General features: G+C 38.3%; 1 protein-coding gene across 1 annotated transcript in view; it reads left to right on the top strand.

The window, feature by feature from the left end:
• Positions 1-15,954, top strand: part of LOC133619703 (ephrin type-A receptor 5) — a 222,676-nt gene extending 206,722 nt beyond the window's left edge. Inside the window, exons 17-19 of the mRNA XM_061980927.2 lie at positions 7,781-7,974; positions 10,332-10,496; positions 14,369-15,954. Of these exons, the coding sequence (XP_061836911.1) occupies positions 7,781-7,974; positions 10,332-10,496; positions 14,369-14,480 (471 nt within the window). The 3' untranslated portion in view covers positions 14,481-15,954. The remainder of the gene's footprint in view (positions 1-7,780; positions 7,975-10,331; positions 10,497-14,368) is intronic.
• Positions 15,955-21,078: the final 5,124 nt, after the last annotated feature.

Here is a 21,078-nt window from a genome sequence, read left to right as displayed (position 1 = left end):
CTGTTGTTGTTACTGAACACTGTTGTTGTTCCTGCACACTGTTGTTGTTCCTGCACACTGTTGTTGTTCCTGCACCGTGTTGTTGTTCCTGCACACTGTTGTTGTTGTTGTTCCTGCACACTGTTGTTGTTACTGAATACTGTTGTTGTTCCTGCACACTGTTGTTGTTACTGCACGCAGTTGTGGTTCCTGCACACTGTTGTTGTTCCTGCACACTTTTGTTATTCCTGCACACTGTTGTTGTTCCTGCACACTGTTGTTGTTCCTGCACACTGTTGTTGTTCCTGCACACTGGTGTTGTTGTTCGTGCACACTGTTGTTGTTACTGAACACTGTTGTTGTTCCTGCACACTGTTGTTGTTCCTGCACCGTGTTGTTGTTACTGCACACAGTTGTTGTTCCTGCACACTGTTGTTGTTCCTGCACACTGTTGTTGTTCCTGCACAGTGTTTTTGTTCCTGCACAATGTTGTTGTTCCTGCACACTGTTGTTGTTCCTGCACACTGTTGTTGTTCCTGCACAATGTTGTTGTTCCTGCACACTGTTGTTGTTACTGCACAGTGTTTTTGTTCCTGCACCGTGTTGTTGCTACTGAACACTGTTGTTGTTCCTGCACACTGTTGTTGTTCCTGCACACTGTTGTTGTTCCTGCACACTGTTGTTGTTGTTGTTGTTGTTCCTGCACACTGTTGTTATTCCTGCACAGTGTTGTTGTTCCTGCGCCGTGTTGTTGTTACTGAACACTGTCGTTGTTCCTGCACACTGTTGTTGTTCCTGCACCGTGTTGTTGTTACTGCACACAGTTGTTGTTCCTGCACACTGTTGTTGTTCCTGCACACTGTTGTTGTTCCTGCACACTGTTGTTGTTCCTGCACACTGTTGTTGTTCCTGCACACTGGTGTTGTTGTTCGTGCACACTGTTGTTGTTCCTGCACACAGTGTTGTTGTTCCTGCACAGTGTTGTTGTTCCTGCACACTGTTGTTGTTCCTGCACACTGTTGTTGTTCCTGCACACTGTTGTTGTTCCTGCACACCGGTGTTGTTGTTCGTGCACACTGTTGTTGTTCCTGGCACAGTGTTGTTGTTCCTGCACATTGTTGACAAATGAAGAGGTTGAAGAAGAAACAGTGTTAGCGATGGTGTGGAGGAGACAATGAAACGGGTCGACGCTCATGAAGTTGCGGCGCTCAGCAGAAGCTGTGAGGCGTGTGTGGCTGACTTAGTGTCAGAAGGAAGTCACATGACGTGTTGACGACCTAAATGGCTCTCAAGTGAGGGAGATGAAGTGTCACATGATCTTCAAGTCTTGTACGACCTGCAGGTCATCCTAATGGGAAGAACTTCAATGGTGATGAGTTAGCAGACATCACACACACACACACACACACACACACACACACACACACACACACACACACACACACACACACACACACACACTTGTATTTCTTACTTTCTTGAGACCTCCGAAAAATGCCTCCCTCTTTAGGACCAGCCTTTCTAGATATATAAAGAAGTGTATTTACAACATGAATAATATATACATACTATGCAAATATAAAAAAGTTAGCTGTGAAAAATGAGTTGGAATTTCACAAGAAACAGGTCACAATTTCACAAGAAAAACTTTGAATGTTGGTGCTATTATAATAAAAGTTGTAATTTTACTCAACGCAAGTCAAAATGTTACAAGAAAAACAGAACATTTGTGCAATATTATGATAAAAGTTTAAATTGTACTCAATAACAGTCGCAATTTTATAAGAAAAGCCTAAAATGTTGGCAATTTTATGAAAAGAGTCGTAATTTTACTCGACAAAAGTCACACTTTTATAAGAAAACTTTAAAATGTTGGCAATATTATAATAATAATCGGAATTTTACCTGGCAAAATGATGACAAAAGTCATAATTTTATTAAAAAAAATTTCACTATTTTGCAAGAACAACAAAACAATTGGCAATATTGTGACAAAAGTCAGAATTTTATATGACAAATGTCACCATTTTGCATTAAAAAGTAATAGTTTTACATAAAAAAAGTAATAATTTTACATAAAAAAGTAATAATTTTACGAGAAAATGTTGCAATATTACAGAAACAGAAAGAATATGAGAAATTGTTCCCAATTTTACAAGAAAAAAGTCAACACATTGTGAGAAAAAGACTGCTTTTAATTTTTTTTTTTAAATGGGGGGAATTTTTTTGTTTGTAATTGGTATTTAATCTTCATTAATACTTCAAGTTATTGCAGCATATTTATTTGGGTGGTATTATAATAAAAGTCGTCATTTTACTCAGCACAAGTCAAAATTATACAAGAAAAACAGAACATTTGTGCAATATTATGATAAAAGTTGGAAGAGTCGCAATTTTACGAGAAAAGCTTAAAATGTTGGCAATTTTATGAAAAGAGTCGTAATTTTACTCGACAAAAGTCACACTTTTATAAGAAAACTTTAAAATGTTGGCAATATTATAATAATAATAATCGGAATTTTACCTAGCAAAATGATGACAAAAGTCATAATTTTACTAAAAAAATGTCACTATTTTGCAAGAACAACAAAACAATTGGCAATATTGTGATAAAAGTCAGAATTTTATATGACAAATGTCACCATTTTGCATTAAAAAGTAATAGTTTTACATTAAAAAAAAGTAATAATTTTACATAAAAAAGTAATAATTTTACGAGAAAATGTTGCAATATTACAGAAACAGAAAGAATATGAGAAATTGTTCCCAATTTTACAAGAAAGAAGTCGACACATTGTGAGAAAAAGACTGCTTTTAATTTTAAAACAAATTTAGGGGGAATTTTTTGTTTGTAACTGTTTTTTTAATCTTCATTATTTACTTCAAGTTATTACAGTATGTCTTTATATACATATTTATTTTGGTGGTATTATAATAAAAGTTGTAATTTTACTCAACGCAAGTCAAAATTTTACAAGAAAAACTGAACATTTGGCAATTTTATGAAAAGAGTCGTAATTTTACTTGACAAATGTCACAATTTTATAAGAAAACTTAAACATTTTGGCAACATTATAATAGTAATCAGAATTTTACTTGGCAAAATTATGACAAAAGTCATCATTTTACTCAAAAAATGTCACCAAATTTGACTGTTTTACAAGAACAATAAAAAAATTGGCAATATTGTGATAAAAGTCAGAATTGTATATGACAAATGTCACCATTTTGCATTAAAAAGTAATCGTTTTACATTAAAAAAAGTAATAATTTTACGAGAAAATATTGCAATATGACAGAAACAGAAAGAAAAAGAGAAATTGTTTCCAATTTTATAAGAAAGAAGTCGACACATTGTGAGAAAAAGACTGCTTTTAATTTTTTTTTTAAATCGGGGGGAATTTTTTTTGTTTGTAATTGGTATTTAATCTTCATTATTTACTTCAAGTTATTACAGTATGTCTTTATATACATATTTATTTGGGTGGTATTATAATAAAAGTCGTAATTTTACTCAACACAAGTCAAAATTTTACAAGAAAAACGGAACATTTGTGCAATGTTATGATAAAAGTTGGAAGAGTCGCAATTTTACGAGAAAAGCTTAAAATGTTGGCAATTTTATGAAAAGAGTCGTGATTTTACTCGACAAAAGTCACACTTTTATAAGAAAACTTTAAAATGTTGGCAATATTATAATAATAATAATCGGAATTTTACCTGGCAAAATGATGACAAAAGTCATAATTTTACTAAAAAAATGTCACTATTTTGCAAGAACAACAAAACAATTGGCAATATTGTGATAAAAGTCAGAATTTTATATGACAAATGTCACCATTTTGCATTAAAAAGTAGTCATTTTACATTTAAAAAAAGTAACAATTGTACGAGAAAATATTGCAATATGACAGAAACAGAAATAATATGAGAAATTGTTCCCAATTTTACAAGAAAGAAGTCGACACATTGTGAGAAAAAGACTGCTTTTAATTTTTTTTTAAAATGGGGGGGAATTTTTTTGTTTGTAATTGGTATTTAATCTTCATTAATACTTCAAGTTATTACAGTATGTCTCTATATACATATTTATTTGGGTGGTATTATAATAAAAGTCGTAATTTTACTCAACACAAGTCAAAATTTTACAAGAAAAACAGAACATTTGTGCAATAGTATGATAAAAGTTTAAATTTTACTCAATAACAGTCGCAATTTTATAAGAAAAGCCTAAAATGTTGGCAATTTTATGAAAAGAGTCGTAATTGTACTCGACAAAAGTCACACTTTTATAAGAAAACTTTAAAATGTTGGCAATATTATAATAGTAATCGGAATTTTACCTAGCAAAATGATGACAAAAGTCATAATTTTACTAAAAAAATGTCACTATTTTACAAGAACAACAAAACAATTGGCAATATTGTGATAAAAGTCAGAATTTTATATGACAAATGTCACCATTTTGCATTAAAAAGTAATAGTTTTACATAAAAAAGTAATCATTTTACGAGAAAATGTTGCAATATTACGGAAACAGAAAGAATATGAGAAATTGTTCCCAATTTTACAAGAAAGAAGTCGACACATTGTGAGAAAAAGACTGCTTTTAATTGTTTTTTTAAATGGGGGGGAATTTTTTTGTTTGTTATTGTTTTTTTAATCTTCATTAATACTTCAAGTTATTACAGTATGTCTCTATATACATATTTATTTGGGTGGTATTATAATAAAAGTCGTAATTTTACTCAACACAAGTCAAAATTATACAAGAAAAACGGAACATTTGTGCAATGTTATGATAAAAGTTGGAAGAGTCGCAATTTTACGAGAAAAGCTTAAAATGTTGGAAATTTTATGAAAAGAGTCGTAATTTTACTCGACAAAAGTCACAATTGTATTAGAAAACTTAAACATTTTGGCAACATTATAATAGTAATCGGAATTTTACTTGGCAAAATTACGACAAAAGTCATCATTTTACTCAAAAAATGTCACCGTTTTACAAGAACAACAAAACAATTGGCAGTATTGTGTTAAAAAAAAGTCCGAATTTTATATGACAAACGTCACCATTTTGCATTAAAAAGTAATCATTTTACATTAAAAAAAGTTAAAATTTTACGAGAAAATATTGCAATATGACAGAAACAGAAAGAATATGAAGAAATTGTTCCCAATTTTATAGGAAAGAAGTCATCACATTCATTCATTCAGTTCATTTTAATTTTTTATATATTTTTTTATTTATTTCAACTTATTACAGTATGTCTCTATATACATATTTATTTCGTTTTTTTAAATACATTTTGGCCAACGGGGGCACGTTTCAATTTCTTACACACACTTGTTATTTCATATGTTGACCAGAGGGGGAGCACTTTTAAAAGCGACACACAGTCAATGTGAAAAATCCCTCCTTTTTGGGACCACCCTCATTTTGATGGATATCACCACAAATGAGACATTGTCTATTAGATGCAATGTTATTGATTTATGTCATCACTTGTTCACACCTCCTCATATGGAAGATACTTTTCCTTCTTCCTGTCTCAAGAAGGGTAGAAACACAAGAACACACACACACACACACACACGCACACACACACACACACACACACACACACACACACACACACAGGCAGCCCTGCAGTGACCTCGTCATCCTCCTGCTTCAGGCCCCTCCCACCTCCTTGTGCTTATTAGTGTGTCTGCTCGAGGGAGGATGAGAGGATCGAGGCGGAGGAGAAGACCTTTGATGTTTAATTGAAAGCGTTATGCTGGATTTTCTCAGATCCGCACAAGAAATTGCAGCCTCCTCCTGTAAGCTCTCTCCTTCTGTTTCCTATTCCTCGTCTCGCTTCTTCTCCCTCTTTTGTCCCACCAAACCACCGTCTCTGTCTCACTTCTTGTCTTCTTTCTCTCCTTCCTCTCACACTCTGACAGCTTTGTGTAGTTTTTCTGCCATGCTGGACTTTCTCTCTTCCATGTGAGTCACGTCTCACACAAGAAGAAGCTGTCATGAACTCAACAACCCACTTCCCCCCACTTCACAAGTAGTCTGAGACCTCCAGTGTCCTCACAAGTAGTCTGAGACCTCCAGTGTCTTCACAAGTAGTCTGAGACCTCCAGTGTCTTCATCAGTACAAGTAGTCTGAGACCTCCAGTGCCTTCACAAGTAGTCTGAGACCTCCAGTGTCTTCACAAGTAGTCTGAGACCTCCAGTGTCTTCACAAGTAGTCTGAGACCTCCAGTGTATTCATCAGTACAAGTAGTCTGAGACCTCCAGTGTCTTCACAAGTAGTCTGAGACCTCCAGTGTCCTCACAAGTAGTCTGAGACCTCCAGTGCCTTCACAAGTAGTCTGAGACCTCCAGTGTCTTCACAAGTAGTCTGAGACCTCCAGTGTCTTCACAAATAGTCTGAGACCTCCGGTGTCTTCACAAGTAGTCTGAGACCTCCAGTGTCTTCACAAGTAGTCTGAGACCTCCAGTGTCCTCACAAGTAGTCTGAGACTTCCAGTGTCTTCACAAGTAGTCTGAGACTTCCAGTGTCTTCACAAGTAGTCTGAGACCTCCAGTGTCTTCACAAGTAGTCTGAGACCTCCAGTGTCCTCACAAGTTGTCTGAGACCTCCAGTGTATTCATCAGTGCAAGTAGTCTGAGACCTCCAGTGTCTTCACAAGTAGTCTGAGACCTCCAGTGTATTCATCAGTGCAAGTAGTCTGAGACCTCCAGTGCCTTCACAAGTAGTCTGAGACCTCCAGTGTCTTCATCAGTACAAGTAGTCTGAGACCTCCAGTGTCTTCACAAGTAGTCTGAGACTTCCAGTGTCTTCACAAGTAGTCTGAGACCTCCAGTGTCTTCACAAGTACTCTGAGACTTCCAGTGTCTTCACAAGTAGTCTGAGACCTCCAGTGTCTTCACCAGTACAAGTAGTCTGGGACCTCCAGTGTCCTCACAAGTAGTCTGACACCTCCAGTGTCTTCACAAGTAGTCTGAGACCTCCAGTGTCTTCACAAGTAGTCTGACACCTCCAGTGTCTTCACAAGTAGTCTGAGACCTCCAGTGTCTTCATCAGTACAAGTAGTCTGAGACCTCCAGTGTCTTCACAAGTAGTCTGAGACCTCCAGTGTCTTCATCAGTACAAGTAGTCTGAGACCTCCAGTGCCTTCACAAGTAGTCTGAGACCTCCAGTGTCTTCACAAGTAGTCTGAGAACTCCAGTGTCTTCACAAGTAGTCTGAAACCTCCAGTGTCTTCATCAGTACAAGTAGTCTGAGACCTCCAGTGTCTTCACAAGTAGTCTTGAGACCTCCAGTGTCTTCACCAGTAGTCTTGAGACCTCCAGTGTCTTTGTTGGTTGTAGATGCCGGACTAGAGGTTAGAAACAGTCACAGGTTAGCTTGTAGTAAAATGTAATTACTGATCCAGTCAATAAAACTACTTCTTCTTGGGAATGTAGCTCATCTAGACCATGGATGCTAATATTTGTGTAGAATTGACTATCAAATGTTCATGGAGACAGGTGGACTTGAGGGATGTTCCAGTCACATGGGACTGAGTTCACATTCCCTGCAGTGCAATCAGGATCTTGCAGAAGGACCTGAAATCAAGATGGTTGACATGTGATCCTGGGTTTATAGTCCATATCGTGGAGATTGGTCACGCTCAAAGTCATCTTCTGACCCACTGATGCTGTGATGGTCTTGAATCCGCTGGGTGTTGTTGAAAGGCAGGAGATGAAAGACAAACTTTCATAAGGATATAAATAACTACTAACACCTGTATTGCGTGTGTGCAGGTGATAAAGGCGGTAGATGAGAGCTACAGGTTGCCAGGACCCATGGACTGCCCTGAGGCCTTGTACCACCTCATGATGGACTGCTGGCAGCGAGAACGCAGCAGCCGACCCAAGTTTGATGAGATCGTCTGTCTACTGGACAAGCTCATTCGCAACCCCTGCTCTCTGAAAAAACTGGTCAACTCGTCACACAGGTGAGACATGACATGATGTATATATATATATATATATATATATATATATATATATATATATATATATATATATATACATATATATATATATATATATATATATATATATATATATATATATATATATATATATATATATATGTATGTGTGGGGAAAAAATCACAAGACTATTTCATATCTACAGGCCTGTTTCATGAGGGGGGGGTACCCTCAATCATCAGGAGATTTTAATGGGAGCATTCGCATACCATGGTTTATATAGGGCACAGAGTGGGTGGGTACAGGCTGGCGTAGGGGCGTGGTGATTGGCTCATGTGTTACCTAGGAGGTGTTTCCGTCTATGGCGGCATGCTGTTACAATTTCGCTGCGCTTGTTGAGTGATGACAGGTCTGGACGGTAAATAATAAACAGTTTCTCTTTCAAGCATAGGTTGCATCTTTTATTACCACTATTGTAAGGTGTGCTGGATGCAAGAATTTGCCATGTTATTGAATATTCAACATTATTGTCTTTGAGGTCCCAAATGTGTTTGCTGAGTTCTGTGGTATTTCGCAGGTTTTTGTTCCTGAAAGAAGCCTTGTGATTGTTCCATCTGGTTTTGAATTCTCCCTCGGTTAATCCTACATATGTGTCGGATGTGTTAATGTCCTTGCGTGTTACCTTAGATTGGTAGACAACTGATGTTTGTAAGCACCCCCCGTTGAGAGGGCAATCAGGTTTCTTTCGACAGTTACAGCCTTTGTTGGTTTTGGAGTCGCTCTGTCCGGGGGCCGACGGCTCATTTGCAATTGTTTTGTTGTGGTTTGAGATGATTTGTCGTATATTGTTCATGCAGCTGTAGCTCAATTTAATGTTGTTCTTGTTGAATACTTTTCTTAGGGTGTTGTCTTTGGGAAAGTGTTTGTCAATCAGATTGAGGAATTCCTCAACTAACATTGGACACAAATTCCTCAATCTGATTGACAAACACTTTCCCAAAGACAACACCCTAAGAAAAGTATTCAACAAGAACAACATTAAATTGAGCTACAGCTGCATGAACAATATACGACAAATCATCTCAAACCACAACAAAACAATTGCAAATGAGCCGTCGGACCCCGGACAGAGCGACTCCAAAACCAACAAAGGCTGTAACTGTCGAAAGAAACCTGATTGCCCTCTCAACGGGGGGTGCTTACAAACATCAGTTGTCTACCAATCTAAGGTAATACGCAAGGACATTAACACATCCAACACATATGTAGGATTAACCGAGGGAGAATTCGAAACCAGATGGAACAATCACAAGGCTTCTTTCAGGAACCAAAACCTGCGAAATACCACAGAACTCAGCAAACACATTTGGGACCTCAAAGACAATAATGTTGAATATTCAATAACATGGCAAATTCTTGCATCCAGCACACCTTACAATAGTGGTAATAAAAGATGCAACCTATGCTTGAAAGAGAAACTGTTTATTATTTACCGTCCAGACCTGTCATCCCTCAACAAGCGCAGCGAAATTGTAACAACATGCCGCCATAGACGGAAACACCTCCTAGGTAACACATGAGCCAATCACCACGCCCCTAGGCCAGCCTGTACCCACCCACTCTGTGCCCTATATAAACCATGGTATGCGAATGCTCCCATTAAAATCTCCTGATGATTGAGGGTACCCCCCCTCATGAAACAGGCCTGTAGAGATGAAATAGTCTTGTGATTTTTTTCCCACACATACATATATATATATATATATATATATATATATATATATATATATATATATATATATATGTATATATATATATATATATATATATATATATATATATATATATATATATATATATATATACATATATATATATATGTATATATATATATGTATATGTGTATATATATATATATATATATATATATATATATATATATATATATATATATATATATATGTATGTATGTATGTATGTATGTATATATATATATTTTTTTAAAGTAGAAAAAAAATGTAAATCCCAAAAAAGGGTGTCTCCACTCTTAACTTCTGATAAGGAATGATGTCTCTTTAGTGCTACTAAATATGCCTCAGAGGGTTAAATCCACTTCCATCCTGTTCTCGGGTGTTGAACAAGATCAATCCAACTTAACATCCTCAAAAATGTACACTTGTCCATTTTCATCCGATCAGGTTTTGTTTTGTTCACAATTATATAATCCCAATAAGTTTATTCATGTATTTCATATCTATGGTAAATGTCAGTAGATACAGTAACTGTCAAAACTAGTGACTTTTATTTTATTTAAGGTGTCAGACCTTTCAATGTGCATTCACTATGAACACAACTGTACGTGTGGTCCTTGGCCTCAGGGTGTCCAACCTGCTGGTGGAGCACGCCAGCATGGACGAGGACTGCAAGCTGTGGTGCAAAAGTGTGGGAGAGTGGCTGGACTCCATCAAGATGGGTCGCTACACGGAACTCTTCATGGAAGGAGGCTACTCTTCGCTGGAGACGGTGGCTCAGATGACTTCAGAGTAAGGACGTCGCTCGCAAACACTTCTAAGGTTTTATCATCCCCCTTGCGCTGAGGTTATGTTTCCATGCATGACTGCCGGGGGCTTTGGCTAAAAGTGGCTGGCAGATCTTCAAAAACAAAACTCTGCCAAGGTCAAGGAACACAAGTGAGGAGTGTGACTTCATGTTTCATGCTAGCAATGATATTTACTATGTTTAACTTCTTCTGTAGAGCACAGACTTTACACTGAATCCACTCTACAGATCTACATCTAGATATTTGTGATACACGACTGCTAGATTGCCCTAAAAATGGCTGTCCTATTTCTTTCCAACTATCCTGCAGCAGCGATAAGGAGTGATTGTGTGGATCACTTTCACTGAGGTCTTTAATTGTGTGGATCACTTTCGCTGAGGTCTTCAATTGTGTGGATCACTTTCACTGAGGTCTTTAATTGTGTGGATAACTTTCGCTGCGGTCTTCAATTGTGTGGATCCCTTTCACAGAGGTCTTCAATTGTGTGTATCACTTTCACTGAGGTCTTCAATTGTGTGGACCCCTTTCACAGAGGTCTTCCAATTGTGTTATAAATAAAGTTGATAAAGTTGATTTGTGTGGATCACTTTCACTGAGGTCTTCAATTGTGTGGATCTCTTTCACAGAGGTCTTCAATTGTGTGGATCACTTTCACTGAGGTCTTCAATTGTGTGTATCACTTTCACTGAGGTCTTCAATTGTGTGGATCCCTTTCACAGAGGTCTTCAATTGTGTGGATCACTTTCACTGAGGTCTTTAATTGTGTGGATCACTTTCGCTGAGGTCTTCAATTGTGTGGATCACTTTCACTGAGGTCTTCAATTGTGTGGATCACTTTGATTGAGGTCTTCCAATTGTGTGTATCACTTTCACAGAGGTCTTCAATTGTGTGTATCACTTTCACTGAGGTCTTCAATTGTGTGGATCACTTTCACTGAGGTCTTCAATTGTGTGATTCCTTTCACAGAGGTCTTCAATTGTCTGGACTCCTTTCACTGAGGTCTTCCAATTGTGTGGATCCCTTTCACTGAGGTCTTCAATTGTGTGGATCCCTTTCACAGAGGTCTTCAATTGTGTGGATCACTTTCACTGAGGTCTTCAATTGTGTGGATCACTTTCACAGAGGTCTTCAATTGTGTGGATCACTTTCACTGAGGTCTTCAATTGTGTGGATCCCTTTCACAGAGGTCTTCCAATTGTGTGGATCACTTTCACAGAGGTCTTCCAATTGTGTGGATCCCTTTCACAGAGGTCTTCCAATTGTGTGGATCACTTTCACTGAGGTCTTCAATTGTGTGGATCACTTTCACAGAGGTCTTCAATTGTGTGGATCACTTTCACAGAGGTATTCCAATTGTGTGGATCCCTTTCACAGAGGTCTTCCAATTGTGTGGATCACTTTCACTGAGGTCTTCAATTGTGTGGATCACTTTCACAGAGATCTTCAATTGTGTGGATCACTTTCACAGAGGTCTTCAATTGTGTGGATCCCTTTCACAGAGGTCTTCAATTGTGTGGACCTCTTTCATTGAGGTCTTCAATTGTGTGGATCACTTTCACAGAGGTCTCCAATGGGGAGCTTGTGACACTGTCACATTTTTGGTTGACTATACCTTCTTTTTTTTTAATTCATTCCCCCGTCATTTTTCCACAAATGTAAATGTCTTTAAAGGGTAACTGCGCTATTTTTTAAAACTTCACTTCGATCCATCCATCCATCTTCTTCCGCTTATCCGAGGTCGGATAAGCAGGGAAGCCCAGACTCTACTCTCCCCAGCCACATCGTCCAGCTCTTCCCCGGGGGATCCCGAGGCGTTCCCAGACCAGCCGGGAGACATGGTCTTCCCAACGTGTCCTGGGTCTTCCCCGTGGCCTCCTACCGGTTGGACGTGCCCTAAACACCTCCCTAGGGAGGCGTTCGGGTGGCATCCTGACCAGATTCCCGAACCACCTCATCTGGCTCCTCTCAATGTGGAGGAGCAGCGGCTTTACTTTGAGCTCCTCCCGGATGACAGAGCTTCTCACCCTATCTCTAAGGGAGAGACCCGCCACCCGGCGGAGGAAACTCATTTGGGCCGCTTGTACCCATGATCTTGTCCTTTCGGTCATGACCCAAAGCTCATGACCATAGGTGAGGATGGGAACGTAGATCGACCGGTAAATTGAGAGCTTTGCCTTCCGGCTCAGCTCCATCTTTACCAAAATACAGTGTCCGCAGAACTGAAGACGCCGCACCGATCCGCCTGTCGATCTCACGATCCACTCTTCCCCCACTTGTGAACAAGACTCCGAGGTACTTGAACTCCTCCACTTGGGGCAAGGTCTCCTCCCCAACCCGGAGATGGCACTCCACCCTTTTCCGGTCGAGAACCATGGACTCGGACTTGGAGGTGTTGATTCTCATCCCAGTAGCTTCACACTCGGCTGCGAACCGATCCAGTGAGAGCTGAAGATCCTGGCCAGATGAAGCCATCAGGACCACATCATCTGCAGAAAGCAGATGATGATAACATTTCACTTATCGTTCACAATTTCTGAACACTCACATTTTGTTCACAAAATTCCTACGCAAAAAAATTCAGCTACGCAAAAAGCTTTTGTACTAAAGACAGAAATGAACCTCCATGCGTTACCGTGGTGTTTTTGAACAAATCAATCCAGTCTTTCTCTACTTGTTGGCTCCTTATGCAGACAAGCTTCCTTTTTCCAACGTAACTATAACTAAAGCTGCAGCAGATGAAGAGAACAAGTTAATATTGTGACTACCGATTCAGTAACAATTGGTTCTTGACTCGCACATCTCTTGTAGTCATTTTCCTTTTAGCTTTTAGTGAATATAAAAATGTCAAGGCAACAGGGGAAAAATTGTAAAAATGTTTTTTTAATTCTGATTTTGTTTTTTTCTTTTTATGACTTACGTTTCTTAAAATGTTGACCTTTTCTCATAATATTGCCATTTAATTGTCTAATGTTACCACTTTTTCCTGTAGTATTACAGGCTAAATCTCGTCAAATTACGACCTTTTCCTCCAATATTATAATTTTTATTTAATGGGGCAGCACGGCGAAGGAGGGGTTAGTGCGTCTGCCTCACAATACGAAGGTCCTGGGTTCGATCCTGCGCTCAGGATCTTTCTGTGTGGAGTTTGCATGTTCTCCCTGTGACTGCGTGGGTTCCCTCCGAGTACTCCGGCTTCCTCCCACCTCCAAAGACATGCACCTGGGGATAGGCCCCTCCCACCTTCAAAGACATGCACCTGGGGATAGGCCCCTCCCACCTTCAAAGACATGCACCTGGGGATAGGCTCCTCCCACCTTCAAAGACATGCACCAGGGGATAGGTTGATTGGCAACACTAAATGGTCCCTAGTGTGTGAATGTTGTCTATCTGTGTTGATGAGGTGGTGACTTGTCCAGGGTGTACCCCGCCTTCCACCCGAGTGCAGCTGGGATAGGCTCCAGCACCCCCGCGACCCCGAGAGGGACAAGTGGTAGAAAATGGATGGATACATTTGAATGTTTCATCTTAACGCAGCTGTGCGAGTTAATACTTAGGAATTACGACTCATTTGTCCTGGAATGTAGGTTGGTACTACGATTTCTGCTAACAGGTAGTTAGTATAATGGTACACAAATATTCTCATAAAATTGCAATTTAAGTCATTTCCTGTAGTTTATTTCATCCTTTATAATTTGAGCATTATTCCTTCATTTTAGTCTGTGTGAAAGTAATTTCAGTTTATGTTGAATCCAATTGTTGTTCCAATGATTTCATTGAACGATTGATTGATTGATTGATTGATTGATTGATTGATTGATTGATTGACCATGATGATGTTTCTGTGCCGTTTGTAGAGACCTGCGGAGGGTTGGGGTAAACCTGGCGGGACATCAGAAAAAGATCATCACCAGTATTCAGGAGATGAGAGTCCATATGAAGAACTCCAACACCAGCGTCAACATCTGACACAACATCTGTGGACCTAGTACCAGCTGAACATTTGGACCTGGAGCAGCTCAGCACTTTCTAATGACGAGGAAACACCGGGGTTTTGTTCGGACCTGTGAGAGGATTTCCTTTGTGGCGTCACAGACCAGACTGAAGGGAACTAAGTCGTTTTACTCAACTCAAGACTGGAGGGAATATTCGGACTCTTTGGGAGCAACCAGCACTTTTTGGCTACATCACAAATATGTCAGGCCCGTCTCAGGTTTTCTTGAGTCCAGCGGTTCTTCACGGTATCTGGAAGCGCAGTGGTGTTGGGAGTCTCTGAAAGTGGTCACCTGCCTTGTCGGTGGTCTTGGAGTCCCATCCTGTCACACGTCCATCATTACTTTCAAGTGAACGACGGTGCTCAAAGGCTACGGACCTGGTTCTGTTCTGGATGAATGTATCGGAGGTTCAAGCATCTACCGTTCTTTTGAAGTTTGCTGGCGGATTGCATGAACACGTCAGCCTGCTTCACGTCGTCCCTCTCTGGGGGGGAACACAAGGAAAGCGCTGGTTCAGATCAGCCACACCATCTCATCTGAAGGAAACTGGTGGATCCTTCAGGATGCTTGAAATGTCATCTACCGGCTCCACGGGGATTCCTGGAGAACTCAGTGGGAAAAGTCCTCAAAAGATGAAGAATGTGAGTGAAACAATTAGAACTCTCATGGATCCTTAATCTTGGATTGGAAATCATACCAGGATTCACATCCGTCCTCCTTCAGGTACCGCAGACTCAGCAATCTCTTCAGTTCACAATTTGAACCGCTGACAAAACAGAGGCAATATGAAATCAAACGATAATCACGTATTTATTATTATTATTTCTCAATATTTATAGGAAAATGCAAAAAATGCTTTGTGTTTTATCTGTGAGGCTCCGCCTCCATGTACATAATGTATTATAGATATTTCAAGCAGGGAGCATTGTTCTTCTGTCTTCTGGTATTATTGATCAAGCATCTCAGAATAGACGTTTCTATTATATGCGTAACCGACGGCAACATTCGTGAAAGAGCGAGCTGGAGAGAGAAAGTTTGTTCATGTTTTACGTATTGCCATTTTTTTCATTCAAAGTCTAGTAATATTGCAATACTGCAATGCAGCAACTGTAAAAAAAGAAAAAACTATTGTCATATTTACAGCCTCAAAGAAATACAGTATGAACCTTTTGTGTACGCTAAGGTTTCAAGTGGGGGACACAAATAATCTTCTTGCAGATGAAATGCTATTTATTTATTTTTATTGCTCATACACTCGTGGACAAGAAGTACTCGGGCCACGCTGACATATACAACATATTACCACAAATGTCATCACGTTATGACAGTAAAGCCATATTGTTATGAGAACAGCAATATTTGTCGCATTATAAACCTTATGTTAAAAAAGGAGCAATGTCACGAAAATTAACAAAATCAATTGTAATCAAGTGTTATTGTTGTTCAAATCAAAGGGAAAAAAAATGTATATATATATATATATATATATATATATATATATACTGTATATATATACATATATATATATATATATATATATATATATATATATATATATATTTATATATGTCTTAATAAGGTTATCCAAAAAATAGTGCTCGATACCGTAGTAGAGCGCAATATATGTATGTGTGGGAAAAAAAATCACAAGACTATTTCATCTCTACAGGCCTGTTTCATGAGGGGGGGTACCCTCAATCATCAGGAGATTTTAATGGGAGCATTCGCATACCATGGTTTATATAGGGCACAGAGTGGGTGGGTACAGGCTGGCATGGAAAATTCTTGCATCCAGCACACCTTACAATAGTGGTAATAAAAGATGCAACCTATGCTTGAAAGAGAAACTGTTTATTATTTACCGTCCAGACCTGTCATCCCTCAACAAGCGCAGCGAAATTGTAACAGCATGCCGCCATAGACGGAAACACCTCCTAGGTAACACATGAGCCAATCACCACGCCCCTACGCCAGCCTGTACCCACCCACTCTGTGCCCTATATAAACCATGGTATGTGAATGCTCCCATTAAAATCTCCTGATGATTGAGGGTACCCCCCCTCATGAAACAGGCCTGTAGAGATGAAATAGTCTTGTGATTTTTTTCCCCACACATACATATATATATATATATATATATATATATATATATATATATATATATATATATATATATATATATATATATATATATATATTTATATATGTATATTTATATTTATATATATGTATATATATATTTATATGTATGTATGTATATATATATATATATATATATATATATATATATATATATATTTATATATATATGTATATTTATATTTATATATATGTATATATATATATTTATATATATGTATGCATATATATATATTTATATATATATATATATATACACATATATATATATATATATATTTCTTACACACTTGCTAGAAGACTTTCTTAGGGTTATATATATATATATATATATATATATATATATATATATATATATATATATATATATGTATATATATATATATATATATATATATATATATATATATATATATATATATATATATATATATATATATATATATATATATATATATAAATAAAAATATAGTGACAATAATGTTGAATTTTGATAAAGAATTCCTACAAAAATGTAAATGTGAAAATAAATATTTATTTATTGTTATTTATTCAGACCATTATGTCGTATAGTTCTGTTTGTTTACAGAGTTTTTATTAGAGGAATCATCCCGAATTGGAGTCAATGTCCAAATTTGTAAAGGCAGCAGTGACAAAATATATATATATTTTTTTTTTATCTCGTAATTTTTTTCCAATAATACTTTTTTTTATTTTTTTTTATATTGTTATCTTTTTCTTGTAATATTGCAGCCTAACTTTCTTCAAATTATGACTTTTTCTCCCAATATTATCATTCTAATGTAATGGAATTATTACTTTTTTGTCTCTTTTGCAGATGTTATTCTCATATTGGAATGATTAACTTTAATGCAGCCGTGGGACTGACTAATTATGACTCATTTCTTCTCAAATTGAGTACTGTACTACTTTGTCTGCTAATTAGCTAGCAGGTACCTAGTATAATATTACAAGAACATTCTCCTGAAATTGCAATTTAAATGTTTCAATTGTAGTTTATTTCATCCTTCATTCTTCTAGTTCCATGACTTTGTCACAGCATTGTAGTTTTGTCTTTGTCAGCATGGCCCAAAGACTCCTCCTCCTACCTCGTGCTGTCGTGTTGGAAAGGAGAGCTAGTTTTATAAAAAATGGATATTCACTGGACCGTTTGAAAAGCACACAAGAAGAATGTACCATTTTAAAGGATTATTTCACTTTTTAGTGAACATGTTCAGACTTAAATAAGCACCCGGGGAGTCAACTTGAAGGCCTCTTTGCAGTTAGGCTGTAAAAAAATTACTCTCAAGATTTCGAAATAAACTGAGTAAGTCAACATTTAGGTTTTTTAATGATTTTCCATCGTATAAAAGTATCCTAATTTAATGGTTGACAATAGAAAACAAAATGTGCTCTTCAGTGTGTTATTGACTGGAGTGAAGGGTAAATTCCACTCCGTGGGAGATAACAGCCAAAAGAAACAATACCGTATTTTCCGCACCATAAGGCGCCCTGGGTTAAAAGCCGCGCCTTCAATGAACGGCATATTTCAAAACTTTGTCCACCTATAAGCCGCCCCGTGTTGTAAGCCGCATCTAACTGCGCTAAAGGAATGTCAAAAAACAGTCAGATAGGTCAGTCAAACTTTAATAATATATTAAAAACCAGCGTGATGTGGGCGCGCATGGAGTCGTATATCAACATGGACGGAGCTGTGTGAAAAAAGCCACCCGGCCTCTTCGCGTAAACTTAAACTTACCTTAACCACTCGCTCATCTTTTCTTCATCCATCCCTTCGAGTTAGCTTTTATGATGACGCCGGCTGGAAAGGTCTCTTTTGGCAAGGTCTTCCTTTTGAATATCACCATGGGTGGAAGTTTCTGGCCATTAGCATGGCAAGCTAGAACCACAGTGAAGGATGACTTCTCATTCCCTGTGGTGCGAATATTCACCGTACGTGCTCCCGTTGTATCCACAGTGCGGTTCACAGGAATATCAGTTGCTGTGAAATACGGTAGTAATCCGTGTGCGGATGGAGAGATTGCGTCTTTTCATGAACCGGATCCCTGTCGCTTTGTAGGAGCCATTTTGTGGTCTTTACAGATGTAAACACACAAAGGAAATGAAACGTACGGTGATATCCGCGCCCTTTTTCTTCTTCTACGCGGGCGGGTGGTTGCTTACAGTAGAAGAAGAAGCGCTTCCTGTTCTATGGGGGCGGGTGCTTACCTTGGCGGTTGCTTGCGTAGAAGAAGAAGCGCTTCCTGTTCTACCGGGAAAAAAGATGGCGGCTGTTTACCGAAGTTGCGAGATCGAAACTTTATGAAAATGAATCTTAATATTAATCCATATATAAAGCGCACCGGGTTATAAGCCGCACTGTCAGCTTTTGAGAAAATTTGTGGTTTTTAGGTGCGGCTAATAGTGCGGAAAATACGGTATTTGGATGTACAGTAACACGCAAAGGGATGGTTGCATCTGATTTGCCACTTAGCATTTCCAAATTCTTAACTCACACCATAATTACCTAAAAAAGCATTTTGATGACACACAAACATTCTTTTATTGGCTTTTTGCAACCACCGTGCTTCACCAAAAGAAAAATTGTACACTCTTTATAAGTGCCTGGTATGTTTCTTAGCACCATCATCCACACCCCCGTTTTGTTCTATTTATTATTATTGATGTATGTTGTTGCCAAGGTTATGTGCAGGCAATGAGAAGAATGTCAGACAATGTATGTTGGAACTCATTTCATTTGCACTTTATCTGCTTTTTAATTAGCCCATAAAAAGCTAGCACAAAATTGGGTTTGTAACATACTTGCCAACCCTCCCGGATTTTCCGGGAGACTCCCGAAATTCAGCGCCTCTCCCGAAAACCTCCCGGGACAAATTTTCTCCCGAAAATCTCCCAAAATTCAGGCGGAGCTGGAAGCCACGCCCCCTCCAGCTCCATGCGGACCTGAGTGACGTCAGGTGCGCAACACCACGTAAATCGTTGGCCAACCAAAAAGTAACCCCAGTACGCTATAGCCAACATTCACCAGGAGATGGCAACAGACAAACATAGATCACTCTATTACATTCCTCCCCTTTTAGAAATGTATAGAAGTTACTCAAAATAAATAAACAACCCAACCAAAAAATGCGGCAGCTCAATTAAAAAACTGTAGTTAAGCCACATTCGTTTCTTTTTTTTTTTAGTACTGAACTCTTAACCCTCATTTGTAAACAATAACATGCTTATTATACAAACAGTATTTGTACACCTTTAACACAGATTTTTATACTGTCTTCAGAGATTCAGGTTTTTTTTGGTGGTACTCGAAAACTTTCTGGGTACCTGCGAAAGGGTGTTCAGCATGGTTGGAAAAATAGTGACAGAGAATAGAACAAGGATGGACAATTCAACCCTTAACTCAACAATGAGTAGATGAGTGTTATGTGTGTAAATAAATGAACACTGAAATTCAAGTATTTCTTTTATTTATATATATATATATATATATATATATATATATATGTCTTAATAAGGTTATCCAAAAAATAGTGCTCGATACCGTAGTAGAGCGCAATATATGTATGTGTGGGAAAAAAAACTCACAAGACTATTTCATCTCTACAGGCCTGTTTCATGAGGGGTTCCCTCAATCATCAGGAGATTTTAATGGGAGCATTCGCATACCATGGTTTATATAGGGCACAGAGTGGGTGGGTACAGGCTGGCGTAGGGGCGTGGTGATTGGCTCATGTGTTACCTAGGAGGTGTTTCCGTCTGTGGCGGCATGCTGTTACAATTTCGCTGCGCTTGTTGAGGGATGACAGGTCTGGACGGTAAATAATAAACAGTTTCTCTTTCAAGCATAGGTTGCATCTTTTATTACCACTATTGTAAGGTGTGCTGGATGCAAGAATTTGCCATGTTATTGAATATTCAACATTATTGTCTTTGAGGTCCCAAATGTGTTTGCTGAGTTCTGTGGTATTCCGCAGGTTTTGGTTCCTGAAAGAAGCCTTGTGATTGTTCCATCTGGTTTTGAACTCTCCCTCGGTTAATCCTACATATGTGTCGGATGTGTTAATGTCCTTGCGTGTTACCTTAGATTGGTAGACAACTGATGTTTGTAAGCACCCCCCGTTGAGAGGGCAATCAGGTTTCTTTCGACAGTTGCAGCCTTTGTTGGTTTTGGAGTCGCTCTGTCCGGGGGCCGACGGCTCATTTGCAATTGTTTTGTTGTGGTTTGAGATAATTTGTCGTATATTGTTCATACAGCTGTAGCTCAATTTAATGTTGTTCTTGTTGAATACTTTTCTTAGGGTGTTGTCTTTGGGAAAGTGTTTGTCAATCAGATTGAGGAATTTGTGTCCAATGTTAGTTGAGACGTTTTTGCTGTATGGGGGGTTGTACCAGATGATGTTGTTTCGTTTTCT

This window comes from Nerophis lumbriciformis, linkage group LG20 (genome assembly GCF_033978685.3).
Source record: "Nerophis lumbriciformis linkage group LG20, RoL_Nlum_v2.1, whole genome shotgun sequence".
Classification (NCBI taxonomy): Eukaryota; Metazoa; Chordata; class Actinopteri; order Syngnathiformes; family Syngnathidae; genus Nerophis; species Nerophis lumbriciformis.
Note: the sequence above shows the minus strand (reverse complement) of the source record. Positions and strands in the feature narration are given on the sequence as shown.